A 19,564-nucleotide genomic window follows, 5' to 3' on the forward strand; every position below is an offset into this window, starting at 1 on the left:
GCCCACAGGCCTTTGCAGTGGGGGTTGGCTGATGAAAATGTTTGAATGTGGAAGGTGGAGAGAAATGATTCATAACCAACATTCTGCTAATTTCTGGTTCAAATGAATATACTGCACTAAGTCAATATTGTCCAAAATGCCGGGGCACAACTGGTTTCCTCTACTCAGTTATAACTGAAAAGTCACCTTATCCATCAAGTTTACCTTGAGAGAATAACACAAGGATTGTGCCAGAAGAAAACCTTTACCTACTGCACATACAGTATGTCTACTTTTCTGTTCCTGCTGAAACCAGGCTTCTTGTATGTTCTTACTTTAGGCTATAAATACCATGTGAGATATTTCATTTATATTGAGAAAAAAAATCCTAGGATCTTTCAGTATCATTTCCTCATTCTGCAGCTTCAGTTTATTGGTGAAGTGTTTAGAAACAAATCATGCATGATATATAAGCCCTGCAGTTAACCAGGCATACACACATAACCATGTTTTATTTCAACTAGTTCTATAGTTACAGTTACAGGAATCAAGTGTTCATAGCAGCCAGTATATTTAAAAAGGTATTATTCTAAAATAGTATATGAGGCAATCTGATAAGGACATAGAAATCTTTTGATTGTTAATCTCTGAGTACTTGAGATTGGTTCCAGAGAGTTAAAACTTAACAAAATGCCAAAGATTTTACATTTAATTATTGAAACCTATGAGAAAATTTCTATACGACACCTGTGCTTCCAAAGCATTAATAATGTGGAAAAAACAGAAATTGCCAGAATTTATCCACTGGTTTACAAAAATTTGCACTTCCATCAAGTTTTTTAAAAATCACCAAAACAAACAACTGATTTTTCCTGCATAGTATTAAAGTTCTTGCTTATAGCTTCTCAGATTTAGAAAAACAGAAATCTCAGAAAAAAACAAAACAAAATGGTAATATTGTCTATTCTAAAATAGAAATACTCATTGCCTGATTAAAACAAATCAGTGTTTTATGCAAGTTGATGATCCATTAATTCTTATCAGGTGTGCCCCACCGTGATCACTTCAAAGCAAATATATGCTTTAATCAATCGTCTTTAATTCCAAGCAAATCAGGTTAGGAACGGTCCAGTTATTGTGCAAATATAATCTAACTGGGAAATTATGCATTAAATCAAAATATGCTAAATAACAGACATTATTGTCTTCAACAGCAAAGCATTACGTATTTATTGAAAGTTCAGTGTGACACCAAATTCCGCCGTTTATTTTCAAAGTTTTGCATTGAACTGACCCATCAGTTTTTCCAATCTGATTGCCAAGGCCACATCACCCCTGATTGTCAGCTTTCCAGACATAAAAGCCATAGTTGGCTTTAGTTTGCCTGAAAAAAAAGGATAAAATACTTTAAGACATCATAAATGTTTGGAATCCCTCCCTCCCTGAATCCTTCTATTAAATTGAATAATAATAGCATCTGATCAGTTTTTCAGTAAGTACACCTCCTTACTTTAAACAACAATGATGTAATGTGGGATTCTATAAACTGTTGTTTACTAATTTCATTTTTAAAAATAGCCAAAATCCGTATCGTCGTGATACTATCAAAATGACATAAAAGGATATACGGGCTTTCAAGTTCTCCAGAAGAATTCATCAAGCAAGATGTTACCAAAAAAAACAAGCAAGAAGCAAGAAACTCTAAATACTAGGCCATTAAGCCTGCTGGTCACAGTTAAACCTCTGCCCTAATTTTTAAAGTTTCTTTTTTCTTCCCTTTCCTCTATTTTTGGTAATATCTTGCCTAATGTTGACCTCTAAAGATCTTGAAAGCTTGAAAAGTCAACCTTTCTGTGTCATTTTAATTGCTTTTAATAAAGATATCACTAAACTATGGATTGATGTTCTCTGCCTCCCTGAAAGGATCAACATGCTCGTAATTGCTTTTTTTATTAAAATCACAGTTCTAACATCTCAGGCAAATAACACATGAAGAGGACAGGGGATGTACACAGTAGCTATCCCCTCTACTATCCCATGAAAAGGCTCTGAAACAAGAACACTCAGTTTGTGTTCCAAATTACATAAAACTTTAACCATATTTAGTCAAGCAAAATTACAGTAATCTGATTTGCATATCCTGCTAAGCCAGAATTTAACTGTGATTTACTGCATAAACTACAGTTGGCTGGGTTTGCTGATGCTAAACAAAAATCAAACAAACCACCTTACAATTTAACACAATTGTGTTAACTATCCAAAACCTATGCCAAAACTGAGTACAAATCCAGTAATATAATTTCTTATGAACTCTGAAAGCTTGAACCCACCTTGAGAACTGGGCAGGGATCCACCCTTAAGGCCACCCTGCCTTGATGGAAGATGCCCAAAACTCTTTTCACTGAAAGTTCCTTTACCCTCCACACTGAGATTAGTACCATCAGAAACACAATATTCCAGGTTAGACTGTTACAATAGATTCAAATGGTGCTGTCAGAAACTGATGGGCTAGAATTAGATCCCAAATAGGGAAGTGTTTCATTGCTGATAAGAGAAGGAGGGATCTCTGAAGTTGTGATTGACTTGGTGTTGGGCACCCCCTTACAATTCAAAAGGACAGAAACCAGTGCAACTGCTTCCCTCTGTAATTTGCTGCTCTCCCTTCCAGGCTGAAGGACCCTCAAGAGTTCTAGAATCTTGCTCATTTTTCCTCTATATGCTTCTCTTGCACCATCTTTGAAAGGTCTGAGAGGTTAGCAGGTAGATTTTTGTGGTGGCAGAGTACCTTGAGAAGAGGATGGTTTCAGTCATCAAGTCAAGGCCGTTGGAATAGGAAAACAGCATGTCAAGGATGAAGGCTGAGGCGAACCCCCTCCTCCAGAGTCAACAGGGGCCACTTCTCTCCTCTAGAAGGCTTACTCAGAAACTGAAGTAGGCTTCCTCCCAAGTATAGGAAATGGACTAAAGGTCCAGATGGATTTGATAGAATTTGGAAATTAAATATAAGAATCCTTCCTGTGGGAAACTATTTATGTTTTTGCGTTGGAAAGGAAAATAAATGATGAGACTTTGACATTTGGACACTAGAGGGCACCAGAAGGAAGTAAAATAATGGATGTATCAAGAGGTATTTTGGAAAAATGGGCACAGAAACTAGTTTTAAAGATTTCTGCTATTATTTGTAGATTAAATGATGCTATGTCAGAAAAACATATTTTACTGGACAAAACTGAAATTGATTCAAATGTGGACTTGAAAATGACAGGCTACAAGAAGGATATGGAAAAAGATGAAATACTGAGTATACAACAAAACTGGCTGATGTTTTAATAATTAAAAAGGATGTACAAATAATAGACCAGAAGAATGACTTGGATAACTTTTCTATATTGGATTTACAAGAGAGATCTGTTAATGTTGCCAGAGACTTTGTGAGAAGACACAAAGAGAAAATGAAAAAAATTCAAGAATTTGGATATTATTTGAAGGGACTAAAGATCAAGAAAGGTCTGCGTAGTTAAAGCAATGGTGTTCCCCGTAGTAACATATGGCTGCAAGAGCTGGACCATAAGGAAGGCTGAGAGAAGGAAGATAGATGCTTTGGAACTGTGGTGTTGGAGGAGAATTCTGAGAGTGCCTTGGACTGCAAGAAGATCAAACCAGTCCATCCTCCAGGAAATAAAGCCAGACTGCTCACTTGAGGGAATGATATTAAAGGCAAAACTGAAATCCTTTGGCCACATAATGAGAAGACAGGACACCCTGGAGAAGATGCTGATGCTAGGGAGAGTGGAGGGCAAAAGGAAGAGGGGCCGACCAAGGGCAAGGTGGATGGATGATATTCTAGAGGTGACGGACTCGTCCCTGGGGGAGCTGGGGGTGTTGACGACCGACAGGAAGCTCTGGCGTGGGCTGGTCCATGAAGTCACGAAGAGTCGGAAGCGACTCAATGAATAAACAACAAAAAGATCAAGATTGTTGAGAGTAAGGGAAAGGAATATAATGTTGGTTTATTTGACCAAGGTTAAAATAGCTAGGTTGCTATTTCTGGCAATTTTTAATGGATTTTTTTAACCAGGACTGGATGATGATATTTTAAGGTTTTATTTATTTATTTTTTATCCCACCTCTATTATTTTTATAAATAACTCAAAGCAGCGAACATACCTAATACACCTTCCTTCTCCTATTTTCCCCACAAGAGCAACCCTGTGAGGTGAGTTGGGCTGAGAGAGAGTGACTGGCCCAAGGTCACCCAGCCGGCTTTCAGGCCTAAGGTCGGACTAGAACTCTCAGTCTCCTGGTTTCTAGCCCAGCACCTTAACCACTAGACCAAACTGGATCTGTTTTGTTTATAAATAAGAGCTATATGAGAGAGAGGTTATTGACTGCATTTAAAATTTACCTGATCAAGGTTAAAACAGTTACACTGTTATCTCTGTAAACTTCTATTGGTTGTTTATAGACTAGATTTGAATGATAAGGTTTGGGGGATTTATTTGAAAAATAGAAAATGGGATATATATGTAAAAGGAAGGAACTTTGATGAGTTTATTAGATTAAGTTTTTAACAGATATCTTGTTATTTCTGGTGATCCTTAATGGACTTTTGCTGATCAAGATAGAGGAGAAGCTTTTAAAGATTTGTTTATAGAGGAGGAGGTGAGATATGGGATGAAGAGTTGATTTGTTCTATTTTAAGAGATGGTGATAAGTTGTTAAAATTGTGTATACTTGCTGGGACAAAGGGGGAAGCTACTTCTTTCTTTTCTTTTTCCTTTTCTCTTTTTCCCTTGCACTTTTTTCTTTTATATAGTTTGTATTAGTTTTATCTGTATATGTGATCTCTAATAAAATTAATTTTTTTAAAGAAAGTAGTACATTGGTAAAAGATACGTTGGTGTCAGTTTTGAGTAAATAGAGCACTATTGTGGGTTTTGGAGTGTTTTTTTTTCCCCCTTTAATCCCAATTTGAAATGCCTGTATATTGTTATCTGCAGAAGAACAAAAGTCAGGCTTGGTGGAACAAACGGTACAAAATGCTAGCATAGGTTTTGGATAGAAACCAAAAGTTGAGTTTAGTACCAGCCAGTATTACTTCAGACTATCTCCATTGACTGAACACAAAATTCAACACCATTCCCACTGTGCAGCTCTCTCTAAAAGTAATATCCATTTCAAGAGGCAATAACCCAAATGAAGAATTGAAGAAAAATCTGATTAAACAGGGATGAACATTTCCAACACACCTACCTGAAAACATTTTTACAAAGTCACTACCAGACATGCTCATAATCACATCAACCTTTCCAGGTGGCTCACCACTTCCTGCACTGCCGCTTTTGTTCTTAAGATCAATGTACCATGTTCCTCCTTCTTCACCTAAAACAGGAGTAACCATTAATGTATACCAGATAAATTAGTTGCATGTTTCTTTCATTTACAAGCTAAACAACTTCAATATAATAACATCTGAACTGCAATTTTCACTGAAATGCCTGTAAAAAAGGGAATACAACTAAAAGCCAGTGTGTGTGTGATCCTATTTCTGCTGGGGATTATTTAACTAGCCTCTGAATCACTTTAAATCCTGTTTTGATTTCCCCTTGTAATTTAGATTTGTATCCTGCTCTTCGTCTCAGTCTCAGAGCATGTGATACAAGCTTTTCAGCTACTTAGCAACAGAATTAATTAAAAGAGCTGGTATCATATAGGATTTGGTCCAAATTTAGTCATATAGGGCAAATCTAAGTGAGTCATTAATAAGTTAAGGACTACTTATTTCACCATACAAGTAGTCCTCATTTAGCAACTGCCTTGTTTAGCGACTGTTCACAGTTATGACAGTGATGAAAAAATAACTCTGTGACCAATCCTCAAATCTACGACCTTCACAGGTCTGTAAAGCAAAGGAAAGCTGAAGTAAGATCATAAGCATAGTCGCGGTTTCACTTAGCAACCACTTCACTTAACAACCGAGTTGCCAGTCCTAAATATGGTCGCTAAACAAGGACTATTTGTATTAACTTAAAAGTCTAAAGCCAGTCCATTGTATTTACATCTCAATTTTCTAAATATAATCTTCATATATAATAGTTGCAGCCCTATTTACACACAGGTTCATATTATTTTCCTATTATTGAGGCAGGGCTTATATCAGAAGACAGTTTTTATATAAAGCAGCCTCTTCCAGACTACTGCACAATAATTGTGTGAGACTACAACTTGCAGAATTCCTGGACATATGCAGTCCCACACATTTGGAGATCATCAGGCTGATGAAAAATTGGCCTCAGTTCATCTGACATGCTTGAGGCTGAGGTGAGAATTTTATCCAGGGCCTTGTAACTCTCAGCTTTTATCTTCTGTACTGAGCTCTTCTGGGGCCCCTTCTGTACAACCTGATCCAGCTGCTAGCGAAGGAGAGGGCAGAGAGCAGAGACTGCTAAAACCAGAGCCACAATATGATTATAAGCAGAATGTTGCTCTTATTTATTATTAATGCCTTTGATTCGGTTGTGGCGAGACAGCCAAGTCTTTTTCATGCCCAACGACATCCCACATTTGTTAAAGGTTAATGCGCTATAAAAATGACCGCTTCCCCTAGCCTCCAGTTGAACGTCCACAAATATAATCACCGTGTGTCTTAAGCAGATTATCATATTTAACTTTTTGTGCTGACATAGGAGACTGCCCTGTGTGCAAATTAGTTGAGAAACCAGCAACCGCAGCAAAGATACACCTTCTAATGTCATGGACTCTTAGTCACCTAAGGAACTTCAGGCCATCCAGTACAATGCAAAGTCTTAAAATGTGTACAGAACCCTTACCAGATAATTCAAACTGATAAACTCCTTGAGTTGCCTTTACAATATCTTCGTTTATCATTCCTTTTATAAGCTTAAATGTTTCAGCAACAGGCCCTGCTGGTTTTTCTGCAGCAAAGTGCACATGTTGTTTGTTTCGGTCAGGACCTTCAGCCTTTGTTTTATCAGGACCTTCGTTTTTGGCAATATCTTGTTTTTTTCCTTCTTTGAAGGTTGGAGAAGCTCCTGTAGGACAATCAGTAACAAGTAAAGTTAGTGCTTGTGTTTTAGTAAATGGTGACTTAAAATCTCCTATAAATGCCTATTCTTAATTCAGTCTAATTCTACCATTCTGTATTCAGGAGCAAGATCTTCTCCTAATAGTCAAGAGTGTTCTTAGAATTTCTATTGAACAGAAAAAAGATCAGCAATCATAAAAACTATCATGGAAGAAAACAGACTAAAATCACAAGTTTACTATCAAAATTAATAATCAGATACAGCATTATGCCATTTTTGCTTAACCAACCAACTGAATGAGCCACAATTAGTCAGGTCCACAAAACATGCTTTGTCATAAATCATGTTCTACAAACTCTATTGTCTGGTTTAGCACAATATGCTAAGATAAAAACCCAACAAAGCACATTATGGTTTATTGTGATTTGTGAATCCAGCCACTGGGTTGTATCCAAATGAGTCTATCCAACAGCCAAAGTCTTGACAGAACTGATCCATTTTTCCCAGTATTGCAGATTTTATATGTTCTGCAGGACTGAAAGACTTTCCAGAGTTGATCTGGAGAAGAATGGAAAAGATGAAGGACAGGAAGAGGCTCCCTCTCTTCAGTCCTGAGGCTTGCAAGTGATAGAGACCCATTAGCTTCTCACCTTGTGCTTCCATTTTCATTGCTATCGTATCAGGATCCACATCTAAAAAGAAATCCGGTATCAAAGGATAACCTAAAATGCAGATAGAAATAATACTTTTTAAAAAAGATTTACCCTTCATATGATAGTATCAGACTATTAATTTAAAGTTTTAAAGAAATGCACTTCCAAATCTGCTGTGGTAGATGCTGGTGTTATTTAAAGCACACACACAAATGCAATCATATGTGCACACACATCCTTAAATATCTGCAAGCATCCATTTCAGAAACCAGAGTGGGCTATGATTTCCAAACGTAAACACACATACAGGCTATGTAACCCACTAGTGCATCAGAATTATTTCCTGGAGCGATTGTTTAGGACACACCAATAGCAACATGTAATGTGTGAATGTTGTTTCATGTGATTTTCCTTTTTAACCTTGTTTCTTGATCTACTATCTGAAAAGATCTGGGGTGGTGTTAAGTATACTGTACATGTATGTTTATGGCGTATACAAGCAGAGAAATGTATGCAGATGGGATGCAGAATTTCATGGGAGAGATGTAGTAGTTTGGGGAAATCGTTCTTTTTCAAAAAGTTTTACATATTCTGCGTTCCTAATTTGCAATTTGGATTCGCTCAGAATTGGATTCTGGGCAGGTACAAATGAGTTGCCAGGGGCACAGTCTCATGATGTTATCTGGACTAAGAATGATTCTGTAACGCCTGATGAAAGGGACAAGGTCCTCTGTACAGTACTGAGAGTTTAGCTACCTTTCTGTTAGACCCAGTTCCTCCTGGGTTGTTAAGGTGGCCCAGGAGGTTACATGTGGGTGAGTCCATGCAATGGTATCAGCCTCTTTGAGGGAAGGGGTGGTTCCTCCAGCCTTGAAGGCTTCTCAAGAGGCAGTTGCTGGACAGGTTCATCCTTTGTGGGGAAGACTGTGGAGAAAGTGCTTCAGCAGCAGTTGCAGAGGATCTTGGAGCAGAGAGATTATCTGGACCTGTTCCAGTTGGGTTTCAGAAATACAACACATTCAACCAATATTATAGGTGATACATACAGCATTAAGGAACATGTAAGCTGCATAACATTCAGCAGAGGAAAAGGCACCTTTTACAATGGATTTTAAATCTCATACCTTTCCTGCTGTTTTCAATGAAATCAGCAGGTGAGCCCAAGCTTGGCGTGCCTAGTGTAACTAACCTTGCTAGCACTTGCTAAAGAATGTGGTTGAAACTGAAATATTGCTTGTCTTAATAAAGCAATTTAAAATGAATCAAGAAGTGTTTTCAAATGTGACCTCCATCAAATCTTGCGAACTCAGAAAAAGCTCATGATAAACAGGTACATAGTGTGGAGGTACTCCTGGACTCAGCTCCTGTTAGAGCAGCAGGTGGAGGCTAGGAGAACCTTTGACCAGCTCCAACTCAACCACCTGTTGGAACCTTTCCTGGATTAAGAGGCACTCAGGAGAGTGATTCATGCCCTTGTCATATCTCAGTTAAACTAGTGCAATTTGCTCTACATTGGGTTGCCCTTATGATCTAGAAGCCATAGCTGATACAGAACATGGTGGTTCACTGATTGGTACTTTAATAGAATAACACCTATCTTGCAGGAACTGCACTGGTTGTTAGTAGGCTTCTGGACACAATTCAAGATACTAATGATCTCCTATAAAGCCCGAAATGGCTTGGGCTCTAATTACTTTTCCAACCATCTGCACAAGGCAGAATCTACCCAGCCAAGAAGATCTAGCCAGGATGGAGCAACGCAAGTACCACCCCTCTCAAGATCAAGGGAATCCTAACTATTGAATATTCCTCCTCCTGGGTTAGGATGACCCCCACCCTTCTGGCATTTAACAAGAGGTATAAGTTGTCCTTTCTTTCAAGGCCTTTGGAAGTAGAGGAAGATATGGTCTTGTTTGTGATTTTATATACAGACACACCCATACACAAAACATTTTAAGTTGCCCAGAGTAAAATGAGTAGATGTCACAGAAATTGCTGAAATAAATAAATAAATAAAACAGTCATTATCTGGCCAATTGAAAATATTGATATAATCAAGGGAATGCAAGTACAAATGCACTGGGCTGGGAACAGACTTAGCCATACATAAGAATTGAACAACTGAAATCCATGTGATTTATGTTAGCAATTATGTGTCAGTTAGGGATCTGACACATCATTTGTAGTAGTCTTGGCATAGTACAATACAATGTGTTAAAAACTACACCTACATTACCTGGAGCAACCGCATACACATCAAAATTCTTAATTCCTTCTTCTCTCAATAAAACTTCATCAATAAGGAAGTTCCCTGTGAAATGTTTTGGCTTTGATAAAATACAATAGGCAGCATCTGCTAGAATGTCCGTTTTCCTGCATTGTTTTTCCACACCAGCTCCTCCCAGCATATCCATCGCAGAGGTGTATATAGCTAAAAACACAGAAAAATAAAGGGAGTTCATTTAATGATGATTTCTTGCCTGTAGTGCAACAGGAATGTAGAAAGTAGGTAAACGGTCAGATGCAGCTCACAATATCCACTCATACCCCACACACCTGTTGCATTTCCTGCCCATTCTCAACCACATTTTTCACCATCCCAAGAGCCTTTTATCTGGTTCCACTCTTCACTTTGTCTTACCAGGCCCGATTCTAAGAACAGCATTTTAGGACCTCCACTTTATAATGTTTATTCTTTGCACCCCATCAGAATATTGGAAAGAAATTATGTAAAGAAGTTCAGGACTCTGTCCATCCATCAGAAGAATAACACTCTGAAAACAAAAGAGGACTGGACGAAACTTGGGGTGTGGAGAGAAAATGAGCCGTATCTGGCTCTGGGCTAAGGAGAAAAATATTCCAGAAAAAAATCCTCCAATGCTTGCCAATGGAAGAAGCAATTGGACAGGGCTTGAAAGGTTGCCAGTTCTTCCATTATCCCCTTCCTACCCAGGCATGACCTAGAGGGATTGGAAAGAATTCCCAAAACCACACTCTGCAGGCTATCCTGTTAAAAAGAACACACTTTACAAAAAGGAATCAAGAGTTCAACTGTAAGCCCAGGGATGTGTATACTCATGGTCAATCTCAGCTTAACTCTGTTCTGTGGGAAATCATTACCACCACCACCACCATCATCCCTTTAATATTATTAAACAACAACATCTGCCTATCCCAGTTCTGTGGGAAGGACTTGATCGGTGGACAAAAATGCCAAATCCAGTCTAAACATCTGGCTGACAGTGCGACCAAAAATAATAATACTTTTATGCTGCCCGAAACATTACTGTATGCTCTGCGAGCAGTATTTCTGAAAGGCAGTCAGAAGAAACTGCAACAAGCATTTTTCACTTGAAGAAAGAGAAAAGATTCAGTGACCACTATTAACATGTTCAAAGCTACTAGCGAAGAATGCTCATCTGGGCTGCCAAAAAAGATAGCACAAAAACAAGAATAGCTACTGGGCTGCCTACTTATTTAGGCAATTAAAACAGGCTTGGCCCCAACTCTGGTCGCCTTCCGGAAACTTCTTCAGCAGAGGTTTTCCAGGTGACTGTTAGTCTTATTTTATATTTCAGTTCTTTCAGAATCCTATGAAGGCAGATGGTTTAAAAGGCCCAGAAAGGTAAAGTAAAAGGGAAACAAAACCCCAAGTTCCACAAGACCCAAATACCAATGAATATATATTTTAAACAAACTAGGTACATATTGTCAGTTGTAACCTATGGCTGTGAAAGCCATCAGAAAGGCTGAATGAAAAGCAATGGGTGCCTTTGAATTGTGGTACCAGAGAAAACTCAAGAATACCTTGGATCACAAAAAGAACGAAGTACAAAACCAGACTGCTTACTAGAAGGTCTAATGATGGAATATTTTGGACACATAAAGTGAAGGCCAGAGTCATTAGAGAAGACCCTGATACTTGGAAAAATGGAAGGCACTAAAAAAAAAAAGACAGATGGAAGATAAATTGGCCAGATACAGTCATAGGTGACACAAGTAGGAGCTTACACGCACTCAGAGAAGCAGTTACTGACTGGGAAAATGATATCCTTCAGGTCATGAACAATCAGAAGCAACTGAATGAGTGAACAAATGAGACTATAATCCAAATGTAACACATTTAAAACCAGAAGCTGATCAGTAAACATTTTGATAAAGAAAACTAAGGACCATACAAGAGAATAACATACCTGTTTGAGGCCATAAAGCATTAACAGCAACTTCTCCTCTAAATTCTTCTGCCATTCCCAGCACACACATGGACATTCCATATTTAGAAATGGTATATGCTAAAATGGAACACAAAGATTCAGTCCTTCCGAATAGGTAAAACGTTTAATGTCCTTTATAGACAGACATAATGTGCTGTATTTCATAAGAACAAAAAATCCCATTGTGATAAATAGAGGAGAGAGAGGTAGAAAGTAAACAAGAGACATCTGCTTTTTCATTGTGGGAAATAAAATGCTGGCTGAGACAAGCTTCTGATATGATCCAGCAGGGATCATCTTATCTGCATTGCTTTCTTTTCCACTTCACTGGAATATCATCAACACAGCTTTGTCTTGTACATTGATGCTCCTTTGTGTGCAAGTCAAGAAAAAGTTATCAACCAGCCTACGAGAGGAATGTAATTCCTGACACTGAAACCCAGTTTTGCAATTGCAGTTACTGGCAAGCAGCTAAATGTCTTGGCTAGCTCATTGCACTGCACAGGGAAAAGAGGGACCAAGCTCAAGAAGATTACGGGGCAGACCATAGCTATACCACTGCACACAAACACACATACCCATCTCACACTTCCATTTGGGGATAAGCAGCATTATGAAAAGTACAGTAAACAAGAAACAGTAAGCCACCAAAATGAATATATCTGATAAGAAAAAGAAAAGGAAACATAGATAAACCTAGTTTACACCAACACCCTTTGCTACAATTCTGTTCCTTTCTCTAGTTGCAAAACATTCCTGCTTTCATCACATCCATACACTACTTCCTGCTTTCCCTTTTGCTCTTCTCTCATTTTGAGGTTTCATTGACTCCATCTAACTTTCTCAGTCTTCCCCTTCCTTTTAATCTATTTACTCTTCCTTTGTGCACAGACAGTCCTCGGTTAATGACGGCAGTTGGGACCAGGATTTCCATCACTAAGCAACACAGTCATAAAGCACAAGGTCACTTGACTGCTGCTTAGTGGTGGAAATTCCAGCACTTCCAGTTGGCATCATTAAGCAAATCCCATGCCATTGCTAAGGGCAACATCATGCAGTCGCCATTTGTGACCTCCTGTTGGCTTCCCCACTGACTTTGTCAGAAGCTGGCACTGAAGGTCACAAATGTGACTGTGTGACCGGGGGGATGCAGCAATGGCCAGAACTTTGAGAACCAGTCGTAAGTGTCACTCGTTCAGCACCGTTGTAAGTTCGGTGGCTGAACGAGTGGTCATTAAGTGAGGACCATCTGTATTTTTATCACCATTTATTCTTCACATATGATCAAACCACCACAATGTATTACTTTTGTCCTGATTACTATTTTTTGTATCCAATCCATATCCATTCAGCCCTCATTCATTTTTGACCCTGTCTCTTGTCTCTTGTCCTACTGCAGTCAACTTTTGTGTTTCTCTTGACATACCTAATTCTTATGTACATATAATAAAGTAGGAGAAGCTCATCTCTTAAACACAGCCATTTTCTTTTCCTTCAACAAGCATTTATTTCTTGCAACAGACCAAGTATTACATTACCTTTCTATCAGCATTTAAATGCTTAAATTTTCTCCTTACATTTTTCCTTTTTTAGTGAACATTCTGCCAAGGTACACACGTTCATCAACTTGCTCTAGAGTTTTTTTGCCATTTATGTATAGCTTGCAATTATTCAGTCCATTTCCCTCACCAAGCACAATTATGTTGCTTTCTGATATACTGATTTTCAGATCCATATTCCTTACTTCATCATACAATTTTCACTCAAAATTATTTGGGTTCTCAATCAACAACCCAGCATCATCCATCTCTAAAAATACATGCACATTCCATGCCCCCAACCACATCTCTGATATCACCACAAACATTCCTCATACCTTTTCCATAAATACATTAGACCACCAAGGGGATCACATTCAGCAATCAACTTTCAACTCCGTAATTTAAGCTTATTCACTTTATCATAAGCTTTCTAAAATCAACATACAATATACTCTCTTTCTCACATTCATTCACCTCTCAACGACCTGCTAAGAGCAAAAATTTATCTGTACGCCTGCCTGGTAGAAAACCACACTGCATTTCCCAGATTTTGCTCATTAGCACTTCTTGCAAGTTTTCAACTTTTAAGTTGAAATTCTGCAAAAGCCCTTCCCAGGCACATTTAACAAACCAATCATCCTGTAGCTCTTGTGTTTGCTTTGACTACTTTCATATGGAAACAATAATGGCATTCAGTCAGCCATCAAGATCAGATTCATTCTTCACACAACCATTCCATTAGCAAGCTATAGCCAAATTGTAACATTTTTCCAGTTACACTATCTACATCTGCAGTCTTACAGTTTTTTCAACTTTCTTCTTTTCATCATTTTTCTTGTGCACAAGCATTTCTGGCATTCACTTCAGTTCCAGTATTTGATATTATATTACTATCGTTCCTATGCAAATCTCTAGAATGTTCCTTCCAGCATATCCTTGCCTCAATTTTATCTTAAATAATTTCCTCACCTTTATGTTTAATTCCATGCTCATTGCTGGATGTTCTTTGTTTAGCCCTTGTTACCCACTTCCAAAATAAATTTCATTTCAATCAAAATTCTTCTGCAGTTTTTCTCATTCTTTTTATCTTAAGCGAACAAAAGCAGCAACTTTTGCAGTAACTGCTAGCCTATCTGCCTAGCTCCCAACCTTCCCACTTCCCATGTACTGTCACTTAAGAAATAACATGAATGTGAGCCTCAGGATGTCCTTCTACTATGGTGGAAGTGTTTCCGATGACAATGCAAGTTGCTGAGGGAGCAGGGAAAGTAATGGCTGGTACAAATAAAGCAGAGAGCTACTCAGCAATACATCCTTGCAAAAGCAGCAAGATTTGAACATTTCTATGTCCTAGAGAGCCAGCTTGGTGTAATGGTTAAGGCACCAGGCTGCAAACCGGGGGACCATGAGATCTAGTCCTGCCTTAGGCACAAAGCCAGCTAGGGGACCTTGGGCCAGTCACTCTCTCTCAGCCCTAGGAAGCAGGCAATGGCAAGCCACTTCTGAAAAACCTTGCCAAGAAAACTGAAGGGACTTGTCCAGGCAGTCGCCAGGAGTCAACACTGACTCAAAGGAGCAAGTGCACACACATGTCCTAGATACATATCCTGCCTAGATCCCATTCTAGCTAGTATTATCTTGCTGATACAATACATCAGCAGGTAATCCAGCTTTAAAAGTGGTTTGACATTGATCTTTGAAAATAATATTAAAATGACAGCTAAAGCAGCTATCGGTGAAAGGAAGGCAACTGGAGCTCCCTCCTAGATTATTGGATTGCTTTGGGTATTTCTCTCTTACACATAAGAACTAAATTACAATGCCACGGCACACGGTCATACAGGACAAAAGTCTTCTGACCTTTTGATTAGGAAATTAAATCTCACTGGTGACTTTATAGTCTCTGCAAATAATATCCCATACATAAGAGATCACTAGGTTAAGTCCAAAAAAGTATTTGTGTGTATACTGTATGTGTGTTTAGATAACAAAGAATTGTAGATATGAGAGAGGAAGAGAGAGAGATCTCAAGCTACATATTTTACTGTATATTGCAACTTTATGGTATATTTTAAATATTGAAAGCTGCTTTGGAAATTACACTTAGCAGAAAGCTTGAATATAAAAATATAACTATAATAAAGCAACAAACAAAATGAATTAGGTATAAATTCTTCTAGGGAGGGTACTTCACCTGAACACTTAACAAGAGACTATCATAATACAAGGGTGGTATGACTGTCACCTTGCCCAATTTTAACACTTAACACTTGAGATAGGGGAGGGAAAAACTAGCCATGAAGATTCAGGCAGAACCTGGCATTGCAGCAGCTAGAACAACTCCCTTAGCTGAGGCCAACATAATGAGAAATCCCTTTCTGAAACTGATCAAATTCCAACAGGAAATGTAATCACAAGAGCCAGATGAATGTCATGAACCAGTACCAGCCATTTCTGCTGTCCTTAATGTTCTGAAATTGAAAAAAGCTTGCCGTTGAGAGCCTTCATGGATGAGGCTTCTGAAGATGTAACACATTCACTCTCAAGAAAAGCCTGCAGAAGAACTGCCTACCACATGGGTGCACCTAAAAAGGACTTTGTAAGCCATGTCTCCCTTACAAACCAAATATAAATACAGTACAAAATAGTAAAACAAGGTGAAATTCTATTAGAACATCAAAAGCAAAGAGGAAGGATAAGGGGAAAATCCATCCATCTTCCACTTTATGTATTATATATTTAATCTGAGATTAAGCTGGGGAGCTGCTGATGTGAACACAAAATGCAGAAACCAAGAGGGATTTGTACCAACTGCCTTCCAACCTTAGCAACTTCTAGATTCTCAGCAAGGATTTTGTTAGCTGGGGAATTCTGGGAACTGTTCTACATGTTTGGAAGTTGCCAAGGTTGGAAAATACTCATTAGAGGCACCAATCTTTCTATTTCTTGCAGGGACATCTGCAGGAGGAGAGAGAAGGATCAAAAGTCAAGATGGAGTTGCAACCATGAAATCAAAGCCTTGTGCCTTTTTATGTGTGCTAACATCCCACACATGTACAAGGGCTAGGGCTTCAATTGTGCAATCACAGCTACCTTCTTGACTTCTATGTCCCCTCACACCTGTGCATACAACTGCTTTCTTTGTGCAGGAAAATTTTAGTATGAATGAGTAGTAAAAGTTTACTTACCACAATGATTTTTGAACCAGATAGGATTTAAATTGATAGGTGGGCTGATATTAAGGATATGACCAATCTTACTCTTTTTCAAATAAGGAAGGCATATTTTAGATCTGAGGATATAAACAAACACAACTTAATTAGATTTGTACTCTTTAGCAGGAACTCTAGTCAGATTTTGCCTTTTTTTACCATTACTACCCCTCCTGTTCCAAGTTGGAGAAGGCTGAGTTTAAATTATACATGCTAATTTTTTTGAAAAATAAGTAAAGGTAAGCAGATTCAGGATAGCTGCTATAGTGTGGTGGATTTCAGCCCTGCAGCTAATTCCCAGGAAGGAGGGAGCGCATTCTAGGCTGGTAAGAGGATTCACAGTCCAGAGACTGTTGCTGGGAAAGTTAAGAGGTTCAAGGTAGCTCTGCCCTAGAGTCTTTGAGGTTCTTTACCCTTAGGTCAGTTAAGAGTAGCTTTAGTCTGGCAAGATTCTGTCTGTATGGTGAAAGCAATAAAGAACTGGAGTTTGGATAACACTGACTCGACATTGTTCTTGGGCTGGCCCTGACATACAGTTTAGTGATTAGGAAATAATCACAAAAAGAATTAGGATCGTATTCTAGGATTTCTTTCAAGGCATGAAAGTAAATAAATACCACAGACAAACAACAAACACTTGAGAGCAAAATGACAACAAGAGATCATCATTATCCGTTTAAGACATCGTAACAACAGTAGAGCTTCCCACTTCCTTCTTCCTCAAATGTCCTCTTGGGTACATGTGGAAGCAGAAACAAAGAACATCAAAAACATCTCAAGTAGGAGATCTCTCTCCTACTTAAGCAAGGAACTTCAATATTATATATATGTGGAGTGTTATTTTAAGTAATTGTCTTTCTATCCTTTAACAATAAAGAATGTTGCGACATATTTGGTATGGGTCTAATATCTGACTTGCCCCAATATTCTGCCCATAATTGCATGATAGCAGACTTGATCAACTGCTTTGTTTGGGGAATCAAATCTCTTCTCCTACTCTATAACAGTTTTCCCCATCCATAGCAATTGCAACATTACTTTTTTGGAGGGCCAAACAAACAAAAATAAAATAAAAAATAAAATAAAATAAAATATTGGGGCATAACCAATAGCATCAAATAAAAGCAGGGTCTAATTGCTGGAAAAGGTCCAGAGCAATGCATGAACCATGAATCTATGGAAATCAAGGAAGTACTGTATATTACAAACTTATCTCAGAGGAACAGAAATAACAGCAACTCAATTTCAGAATTTTTTTCAAACAAGTTTCAAAGAAAGAGATGGACAGGATCCACGCTGCCTAAACTGCATTGTTAAAAGGAATCTGAGTAACACTGTAAGTGCTAAAGATGCTTAAGAACTTTTTAACAGATTGTAGAAAATTACATTTGCACAGCAGTTCAGTTTTTGGTCTACAGTAAGAGGAAAAAGTTCCCTTCCCTACTTAATATATTACAGAATTAAAATAAAAGTAATATCTGAGGCTCTACAAAAATAAAAGTGTTATCCATACTCCTTGCAAATATTAGCTAGAGCTTACACAATCACAAAGAGAATGTGTCACTAGCAAGAAAAATGCCTCCAACACGGAGATACCCAGAGGTGTTAACAAAGTATACGCTAGAAATATGTCCATACAGGAAAGTTATTTTATTTCTAAGATAATTTCTTCTGAGAAGCACATACCCACAATTGTAAAGCCACTGTTTAATTCAATAAATCATTTAAAACTGAGCAGGTATGCTTTAAAAAAAATGCCCTGAGCCTCTGGGGTTTCTACTCAAATAACACATTTGAGTCAAGAATTATCTTAATAATTTAAGATTTCGGACATAGCCATAGGGTAAATGTAAACATCTGAATTGCCTGATTATTGTTTCAAATGGACGTTTTCAAAATTAAGGCATCCCAGAATCATGAGTAGTCAAAATAACAGTGGGTTTCTAACTGTCAGAAAAAGAAATACCAGAATTCAGAGAGGGGGGTTGGGAGAGCCCTCTCCATTTCAGCAAAACTGTTTTGGAAATGAATTATAACTATCAGAAATCGCCTCATGAAATCAGGTAAGTATGTACACCATTGCATTTTTCTCACTGATAGGCTAATTACCAATGATTTACATTTATTTAGTACAAAATCCTTTTATTTCAGACCTGCAACACTTAAAAAGAAACTGCTTTCTTTAAGAATTGTGGAAATATGCCTTGTACGTTTTAAATGTATTAAGCTAGAAAAGAGCAAAAGCAACAATATAATAATGAGAAAGTGTTTTTAGAAATTTAGGTGACAATGAAATCGTGAAACACCATCCTGAAGCCGGAGTCTTCCTTGTTTAGCAAAAGGCCCCTCTTCCTGCCTATGAAATGCTTCCCACAGCAGTTACACTGGCAAGATGTGTAAGGCCCTCTTTCCTTACTGGCCCCTTATTCAGGCCCCTTGAACAGTGGGACGGTGGTGGTGGTGGGCTGCAGTGGGAGAGGGAAATAGGCAAAGACTACTTTTCTAGAAACCTGGATAGAGCGGAGGAGGAGGAGACAGCTACGGGTGGGGCCTATTTAGCCTTTGGATGGGGAATTACCAGGAAATAGCACAGCTCTAAACGACACTGCGAACTGGAAAATCCTAGAAAAACACAACTACTTCTGTACCGTTGCCAAGAAAACTACATGGATGGGTCCAATACGCCAGGCATAAGAAACAGTGCAGAAGGTAGACTGACAGATGAAGCAACACTAAGAAAAGCTACCAATCGTTAAAGGGGTTGATTTAGCAATCTGGATAGCCATTATTACCCAGTCCTGAAATAGAACCTTTCTCCCTGAAAACGGTAGTTTCTACAGTGCTCTTAAACCTGTTTCACTTGTAAATTGCCTAAACTTTATGTCTGGCGGTGGAGCAAGGAAGCGTGGAAAGAGTTTC

At 38.3% G+C, this 19,564-nt stretch overlaps 1 protein-coding gene across 1 annotated transcript in view; it reads right to left on the reverse strand.

The window, feature by feature from the left end:
- Window positions 1-381: 381 nt before the first annotated feature.
- HSDL2 (hydroxysteroid dehydrogenase like 2) overlaps window positions 382-19,564 on the reverse strand; it is a 32,933-nt gene continuing 13,750 nt past the window's right edge. The window contains exons 5-11 of the mRNA XM_063294963.1: window positions 16,622-16,725; window positions 11,872-11,970; window positions 9,915-10,109; window positions 7,676-7,747; window positions 6,810-7,031; window positions 5,233-5,361; window positions 382-1,363 (exon numbers count right to left, since the gene is read on the reverse strand). Coding sequence (XP_063151033.1) covers window positions 1,251-1,363; window positions 5,233-5,361; window positions 6,810-7,031; window positions 7,676-7,747; window positions 9,915-10,109; window positions 11,872-11,970; window positions 16,622-16,725 — 934 coding nt within the window. The 3' untranslated portion in view covers window positions 382-1,250. The remainder of the gene's footprint in view (window positions 1,364-5,232; window positions 5,362-6,809; window positions 7,032-7,675; window positions 7,748-9,914; window positions 10,110-11,871; window positions 11,971-16,621; window positions 16,726-19,564) is intronic.

This window comes from Candoia aspera, chromosome 2 (genome assembly GCF_035149785.1).
Source record: "Candoia aspera isolate rCanAsp1 chromosome 2, rCanAsp1.hap2, whole genome shotgun sequence".
In the NCBI taxonomy this organism is placed as follows: domain Eukaryota; kingdom Metazoa; phylum Chordata; class Lepidosauria; order Squamata; family Boidae; genus Candoia; species Candoia aspera.